Here is a 9,528-nt window from a genome sequence, read left to right on the forward strand (position 1 = left end):
GGAACATCTAAGATGGCGGAATAGTTATTATTTATGCACTTCTGCAATATGGGTATCAAATGAAAGATCTTGCCGAGAACTATTAGAAAAATAATGTGACATCACTTGAAATCCAATAGAATCGTGCTGATTCAAGTTTTTTGTGCTTTCATATAATGAAAGGTATGTTCGTACGATTGAGCTGAAATTTTGTATACACGATTGGTTTGGGTGACAATGCACGATAAGGTTTGTGACTTCATTCTAAATACAATATGGCGGACCATCCAGGATGGCGGAATAGTTATATTTCATGAACTTCTATAATATGGGTATCAAATGAAAGGGCTTGTTGAGAGTAACTGGAAAAATAGTGTAACGTCATTCTGAATCCAATATGGCGAACCATCCAAAGTAACAGAATAGTTATTTTTGATGCACTTGTATATTACGGGTATCAAATGAAAGGGCTTCTTGAGAGCAACTTGAAAAATGATGTGACGTCATTCTAAATCTAATAAAGCGGACCATCCAAGATGGCGGAATAGTTATATTTAATGCACTTCTATAATATGGGTATCAAATGAAAGGGCTTCTTGAGAGCAACTTGGGAAATAATGTGACGTCATTCTAAATCCAATATGGGGACCATCCAAGATGTACGAATAGTTATTATTTTTGCAATTCTGCAATATGGATATCAAATGAAAGGGCTCATTGAGAGCAACTCGAAAAATAATCTAACGTCATTCTATATCTAATATGGCGGACCATCCAAGATGGCGGAATAGTTATATTTAATGCACTTCTATAATATGGGTATCAAATGAAAGGGCTTCTTGAGAGCAACTTGGGAAATAATGTGACGTCATTCTAAATCCAATATGGGGACCATCCAAGATGTACGAATAGTTATTATTTTTGCAATTCTGCAATATGGATATCAAATGAAAGGGCTCATTGAAAGCAACTCGAAAAATAATCTAACGTCATTCTAAATCCAATATGGCGGACCATCCAAGATGGCGGAATAGTTATATTTAATGCACTTCTATAATATGGGTATCAAATGAAAGGGCTTCTTGAGAGCAACTTGGGAAATAATGTGACGTCATTCTAAATCCAATATGGGGACCATCCAAGATGTACGAATAGTTATTATTTTTGCAATTCTGCAATATGGATATCAAATGAAAGGGCTCATTGAGAGCAACTCGAAAAATAATCTAACGTCATTCTATATCTAATATGGCGGACCATCCAAGATGGCGGAATAGTTATATTTAATGCACTTCTATAATATGGGTATCAAATGAAAGGGCTTCTTGAGAGCAACTTGGGAAATAATGTGACGTCATTCTAAATCCAATATGGGGACCATCCAAGATGTACGAATAGTTATTATTTTTGCAATTCTGCAATATGGATATCAAATGAAAGGGCTCATTGAGAGCAACTCGAAAAATAATCTAACGTCATTCTAAATCCAATATGGCGGACCATCCAAGATAGCCAAATAGGAAATTTTAGTCTACTTGTACAATATGAATATCTATTGAAAGGGCTCGTTGAGAGTAACTCGAAAAATGTGACATTTTTCTAAATCCAATATGGCGGAACATCTAAGATGGCGGAATAGTTATTATTTATGCACATCTGCAATACGGGTATCAAATGAAAGAGCTTGCCGAGAATAATTAGAAAAATAATATGACATCTAGTGTGAGAAACCAGAAGGTTGAAGGTTGAAATGCCAGGAGGAAGAATCCTCTTGGCATTAATCCCGGCTATTGCCAGGGTCTGCCTTCCTACTCAACCTACTCCACTTTGCGCGGTCTTTAGCGTCCTCAGTGGTTAGACCATTGGCTCTCATATCCGGCATCACGACATCCAACCAGCGCTTCCTTGGGCGTCCAGGAGGTCTCACTCCAGGAACTGATATAGCAAGGCACTTGCATCCGACTTAGTTCTTAGACCGGCGCGTAACGTGGCCATATCATCTCAGGCATATCATCTTGGAGCTTATCTGCTACGTCACGGACCCCAAGACTACCTCGAACGAATGTGTTGCGTATGCGGTCAGACCGCGTTACGCCGCACATCCACCTCAGCATCTTCATTTCCGTGACGTGAAGCTCCTGAGTGTGCCGAGATAGTGCTGGCCAACATTCGCTGCCGTATAAAAGAACCGGTCGTATGATGCTCTTGTATATCAGTCCCTTGAGCTTGGCGGTTTTCTTCGGTCACAGACCACACCAGTGACCTCCCGCCATTTGGCCCAGGCAGCATTATCCGGCCATGGACATCGTGATCGATGCCTCCAGACTCGTGCATAACGGATCCAAGGTACCTGAACTTTTCTGACTTAACGGCTGGCTCAGGACCTATAAGGATCGTGCTCGAGTCCGGGCTCCCGCAGGCCATGTACTTGGTCTTCGACACATTTTGTTTAAGACCGCGGTTCTCAAGCGTACCCTTCCAGAGGTTCACTTTACGCTCCAGCGTCAGTCGGTTCTCGTCAATGAGTGCTATGTCGTCAGCATACATCATCAGCCATGGAGGCTGCACTACATTGAATAAGAACGGACTAAGAGTCGAGCCCTGGTGAACCCCCACTGTAATCAGGAAGGGTCTAGTGTCGCCAACAGCATTCCTAACCATAGAAGAGGAATCGTGGTACATGTCTCTAGTGTGAGAAACCTAGCCAGTGGTAACTAAAAAGTAAAAAATAAATTATAAGCAAAAAATCATTTTTAGAAAAAGCTTTTATTTAAACGCTTTAAAAAGGAGAAAATAATTTTTTTCTTTTAAATTTTAACTATCAACTCATAACCTCATTGTACACAATTTATATGATCATAAAAGCTTGTCGCGTTAATCAATATTTAATTAAATTGAAACTTTAAAAATTGAAACTTAGCAGATTTTATATAATTAAATTAGCACTAGTTTAGTTACACAAGTAAATCACGCGACAAGCTTTTATGATCATATAAATTGTGTACAATGAGGTTATGAGTTGATACTTAAAATTTAAAAGAAAAAAATTATTTTCTCCTTTTTAAAGCGTTTAAATAAAAGCTTTTTCTAAAAATGATTTTTTGCTTATAATTTATTAAATTAGTTCTCCTGTTTATATTAGCGTAGTGTGGCTGGCACCCGCCTTCATTTCAGTGGTTTCTTTTCGCTTAATGACTTAAAAATAATGAAAACCATAATGGCAAAATAAAGTTAAAGTTTCTATTTCTACTCGGAAGGAGAACAGAGAACGAAGTGTCTTAGATATTAGCTAACCCTGCTATATATAGGATTAATATTATTATCAAATCAGTAAAAATGATAATTATAAAACGAAAAATAGCGTATGGAATCACTTTCTTTTTTTATTTTTATTGATGAATAAACAAACACCAATAGAACTGAGGCCGTGGTGGTACAGCGGCATAATATTGGACTAAAAATATAGATTGTGGGTTTGATTCTTATTCGAAGGAATGAATTATTTTCATTTACTCGTCCTGATAACAAGACAAAGGACGGCACTGTTCGCCACTTAACATATAATGCCTCAAAAAAATATTAGATTCTCTCTCAATATTTACTCAATATTTACACCAAAATTCAGGTAAATCTAAGGCTCTACACAAAATGAATATGCAAATGAGGAACCCAAATAGTCATAAGCCTGTTCATAACAAAACAACTGAATATCCCAACAACAGGGTGTTTGAATAGGACCCTACCAAAATCATATCTTAATATGTATTTAATGTATTAATGAGGAAAGGGACCCTTGTTAAGTTCTGTTATTCGATAACTTCGAATATAATTGCAGTTTGGATTATCTTTCAAGTAATAGATTTTGGTAATAGCTGGTATGTTTAATATTTGTCTTTATTGAAGAATCAGTTGTTTTAGTGTAGGTATATTTAGTTTGGGTGATAGTTCTTAATGTTTAAAGTTAACATCTAAAGTAGGTAAACTCTATTTTCTGTATGTATTTGAGAGACTTCAGTTAATTCACGGTAATACATATGTTTCAAGAAAGTGAATGATTCAATTCCAACACCCCCCGTGTTGGAATCAAACCCGTTGCGTCCAATAACCGTCACGATTCAAACGCTGTGCCATTGGCCTCAGAATAGATTAAGGTATTTTAGTACATTAAGCACTTTCCATTTTAAATTTGAGCAACACTAGATTACCGTACTCTACCCTATTATATACGGGATACAGACATGGCGTAAAGTTAACATATAATAAATTCCATGAAGCCTGATAGAAACGAATGACTTAATTATTTAAAGTGCTTAGACTAATTTCAAGAGGCGTGGGTTTGGTTCCCGCTACGTTTAAAATTATAATACGCACCTAAATAAAAATCAAAATACATCTAAAAACGTTGAACAAATGGATTTCTTCATTTTCTTTCCGGAGATAAAAATTATATTAGCTTATAGTTATAAGCATTTGTACAATATAACTATTTTAATATTCGGTCAGTTGCATCCTAAGGATACGTTTCAATAAGCGTGTTAACATCCGTCACGTACTTCACGATCTTGGTGGTCATTATCATAGCTCAAAGAAGAATATATAGAAGTGACTTTTAAATATAATTTTATAATATTAAAAACTAGTTATAATCTACTACGTTTTTTTTTTTATTTTAGAAATTTGCGAGTTAGATTGTGGGTAGGATAGGTACTTATCACAGTGCTTGTAAAAATAAAGATCCATTCTTAATCTCTAACAACAAACCAACGTCACGCAACGTGACATGATTTGACATGGCATGACATGTCATGTTATGTCATAACGTATCTACTTATAGAAACTTTTTAGCACGCTCGGACGCCACAATAAAAAGAACAGAATAGAATAGAAACTTTTCATATCACACCAGGATATAATTTTTTATTTTTTATTTTATTTTTATTTTATTTAATAGGAAGCCAACGTTGTATACAATAATAATACAAACACTAAAAACAAAAACAATCTTACGCGAGTACTACATTAATTGTATACCCCACTTACAGGCTAACTTGACATGCATGAAATAAAAAAGAAAAACAACAGAAAACAAACACAATACAAATCATTCTACACTAACATTACTTACACTTCAAAATATATATATATATATAAAATATAATAATTTATATAAAGTATAATAAAAATAAAAAACTTATAAGTACTATATAAGAAACAGAACACAAAAATTTAACAAAGATTTTACCTATTAAAAAACATAACTAATAATTTCAAGTTAATTGATAATTATTTTTTAAGAGAAAACATATTTTTTTTTGTTTGTAGTTTGAAAGATGATATAGATTGTTTAAATATATCTAAAGCTGCTTTTTTGAATATGCTGTTATATAATATTAGACTTCTATTTAATGGAGCTGCTTTGCCTATGTTACTCCTACAGAAACGCACTTTAAAAGTGTGCTTATTTTTATTGTGGCTTCTAGAATTGTGCCTTGGTACTGCTAAACCTATTCTGTGTAACAAATTTGGACTATCTATACCCCCATTTATAATCTTATGTAAGAAGCAAAGATCAAGTAAATCTCTACGATTAGATAAAGAAAGGGCATTATAAAATCTTAAGTGATCGGAATAGCTTTTAGTTTGTTTCAGCAAGTTATCTTTGTAAGCCAATTGACGTAAAAATCTCTTCTGTACTATTTCTAATCTGTTTTCATGTGACTTGTAATGAGGATTCCATGCAATAGAACAATATTCAAGCTTACTACGTATTATAGAGTTAAATAATGTTATTTTGGTACTAGATCTTTTAAATTCTTTTGAGGCTCGCAAAATGAAACCTAGCAATTTTAGTGCCTTTTTTATTATGTCGTCTAAATGTGGAATAAAACTTAACTTATTGTCTAATATGATCCCAAGATCGCTAATTTGGTTGACTCTTCCTAAAATATTTCCATTTATAGAATAGTTAAAGTTAATATTTTTAACTTTACGGCTAAATGTTAAAATGTGACATTTGAAATGATTCATTTTTAAGTTATTATTATCACACCACAATGAAAGTCTATCCAAATCTTGTTGTAATTTAATCGAGTCGGCTATGTTAATAATTTTGCTGTATATTTTAAGATCGTCAGCATATAATTGAAATCTACTATGCCTAAAACAGTCGTGTATATCGTTTATAAAAAACCCAAACAATGTGGGGCCAAGAATGGAACCTTGAGGGACACCAGAGGTCGCAATAAACGTTTGCGACAGATATCCCCCTAAGACTACATTCATTTTACGATTCAACAAGTAAGACCTAAGCCATTTAATTAGATTGCCATTGATACCATACACACTAAGTTTATTTAATAAAATACTATGATCGACGACGTCGAATGCTTTGGCGAAGTCTGTATAAACGCAATCTACCTGTTCAGAATTATCCAACGCCATAGCTAAATCATCAACAACTATTGCCAAATTCGACAGAGTGGATCGTTTTGTGATAAAACCATGTTGATTTTCTATAATTTCTGATTTCATATGCCACGTGAGCACTGGGCAAATTAATGACTCGAATATTTTAGAAAAAACTGACAATATGGAAATTGGTCTATAATTTGAAATATCTTTTCTATCACCGGCCTTAAAGACGGGGACAACTTTTGCAACTTTCCATGAACACGGGAATTCACCTACACATAAAGATTTATTAAATAATAAGAATAGAGGCTTAGCTAGATGGACAGCACACTGTTTAACAAAAAAGGGAGGTATATTGTCCGGTCCAGTGCCCTTATTTGTATCAATACATTTTAATTTATCGACAATATCCTTCTCTTGGATGTTTATTTTTGACAACTCTGAAGTGCAATTTAACAATGTAGCTTTATATGGATGAAGTGTTGTCAAATTTTGTGAAGTATACACACTTGAGAAGTGCGTTGCAAATTGATTGCAAATATCAGATCCATTGGTTGACGAAACGCCGTTCAAAGTCATTAAAGCAGGGAAGTTGCATTTGTTAGAACGCTTCATCTTAATATAAGAGTAGAAGAATTTTGGATTAATTTTAATATTATTTTCAACGTTAGTAATGTAATTTTTATATTCTAAGTTAATAAGAATTTCACACCTCTCTCTCAATATTTTGAATTCAATTTCGTCCAACGGATTACCGTATTTTTTAAACTGTATCCTATATTTATTTTTGTCCGCAAGCCGTCTTTTTAATTTATTTGAGTACCATGCTGGATAAGGTGAATTTTGCTTAACTACTTTTTTCTTAATGCATTTATCTATAATTTTTCGTATTTGTATGTAAAAGATATCAGTCATTTCATTAATATTGTCACATTTACTAAATAAAGATTCCCAATCTATATCTCGAAGAAATTTGTTTATTTGTCCATAGTCCGCATTTCTAAAATCGTGCTTTATTATAGAATTTGTAGCTAATAATGAATCATCGTAGTCTGTTCTAAGGTTGATATCTAAAGGCGGATGAAAATTATCCACAGAGCATACAGAGAAATTACTTTTCTTTACCTTTATATTATTGATTGTACCAAACACAAGATCTAATGTTTTACCATATACATTACTGACGCAATTAAATTGAAATAGATTTGTTAATGCCATGAAATCACTGATGATGGATACTGCCTTACTGCTATTGCTTGGAGTTAATATACAAGTGTGATCAGCAGAACTCCATTTCAATGACGAGATATTAAAATCGCCAACAACAACAGCATGTGATTGTTCGTTAACTATTATTTGTTCAACATTCTGTGTAAATTGTTCAAGAGTGGAAATATTGAGTGGAGAGGGAATATATACAGCACATATATAAATAGATTTTGAATTTAAAATTATATTGACCCAGATATCTTCGCAGTTGGTTTCCCACGAGCTGATCCTATAACATTTAAACTTTTTTAACACTGCTATTAAAACTCCTCCTCCATCCAATTTACACGATTGACCGGATTCACGGTCCCTACGAAACACATAGTATCTATCATCTATTAACTCATTATTCAGTACACCACAATTAAGCCAAGTTTCTGTAAAAATTATTATATCGTAATTTGAATTAAGGACAGAAAGATATATTTCATTTGTTTTTGTTCTCATACCTCTAACGTTTTGATAAAATATATTAAAGTGATAACTCATCTTTTTTTTTTTTACAATCAAGAAGCAATACTTGAAACAATCCTTATGCTAAAGTAACTAAGTGGTCCTTAGATTTCACTAATAATTTGTCACTAGAAATCGATTTTCGTAAAAATATATTGCCGTTACGCGACCAAACAAAACGATAATTTTTTTCTTTGGCAAAAATACGAGCTGCAGCGTAGATATCCTTAGCTGTAGACGACAAGTGCTCTGTAATAAAAACTGGTTTCTTTTCTCCAGATAACCCAAGATGCGCTGTACTTAACTTATCCTCTTTATTAGCTTTGTTAAAATTAATTACTCCTGCCAAAAATTTGTCTCTTAGTAACGATGAACTAAATTTAACCACAACCGATCTTGGACGCAAGGACGCCTTATTAAATTTAGCCACCCGGGTACATTTAACTACACTTCCCTCAGTGATAGGAATACTTATAACCCTTCCAATTTGTTCCACTGTTTTAAGTAAGTTTTCACCTTTATGTTCGGGTACGCAATGCACTTCAATATTATTTGCTCTGGCTTCCTTATCAATAATACTAATTGCATTTGCGTGACTATTTACTATGTCTCTTAATTCGCTATTATCTTTCTTCAATAATAAAATTTCTTTTTTTGCTTCTTCCAACTCCTGTTTCACCGTGTCGAAAATATTTGACAAATACTCTATGGATGAATGTATATCTTGCAATCCACACAATTCTTCCCGAATTTTTATGAGTTCTGTACTTACAGTTTGGGTAATAACTTTCTGCACTTCGTTTCTAATTGCCGATAGCCACTTATCATCAGAGGCGACTGTCTCTTCGGTAGTTTTGTGAGCACTTCCAATTCCACTTTCCACTAAAGTAGGTGGAGACTTATTCTTACAGGCCGCACAAAGCCACAGTCCTCGTACGATATTGGATTTAGTCCCCGATCGAACAACACATTCAAAGTGGTATTTGGTTTGACATTTTGCACAATTTATTCTTTTTTGCGTAACCAGTACATTCAATTTACAAATGTTACACGTGCTTGACATTATAAATAATTTTATGAAAATACTTTTTTTAAAAAATATTTTTTTTTTAAAAATATTTTGTGCTTTGGTCTTGAACTCTGCTCACACGTTGGCTTCTACTTAAATCTGCACCTCTATATACTGGGCTATCGAAGCGGCTAGCGTTTAGTGCAAATTTGGTATTTATATTCTAAGGCAATACTTTTTTCTATCGACTGTTCATTTTATAAATAAAAAATGCGGGTATTTGCCCGTCGACCTCTTGCACTAGAAAACTTTAGACCAGATTTTAAACACTTAATCAACTACAACTTTTTAAAATGAAAATTGCAACCACGTAAGTTGCTTATAAATATAATTTAAATCACTATTTC

At 33.7% G+C, this 9,528-nt stretch overlaps 1 protein-coding gene across 1 annotated transcript; it reads right to left on the reverse strand.

Annotated features, from left to right (window-relative positions):
* Positions 1-8,191: 8,191 nt before the first annotated feature.
* On the reverse strand, positions 8,192-9,175 carry LOC146532389 (uncharacterized). Its single transcript, XM_085196200.1, has one exon. The coding sequence runs from the start codon at positions 9,173-9,175 to the stop codon at positions 8,192-8,194; it is 984 nt and encodes a 327-aa protein (XP_085052326.1).
* Between the last annotated feature and the right edge of the window lie 353 nt (positions 9,176-9,528).

This window comes from Heliconius melpomene, chromosome 13 (assembly GCF_056956725.1).
Source record: "Heliconius melpomene rosina isolate 202511_hmr_F chromosome 13, ASM5695672v1, whole genome shotgun sequence".
Classification (NCBI taxonomy): Eukaryota; Metazoa; Arthropoda; class Insecta; order Lepidoptera; family Nymphalidae; genus Heliconius; species Heliconius melpomene.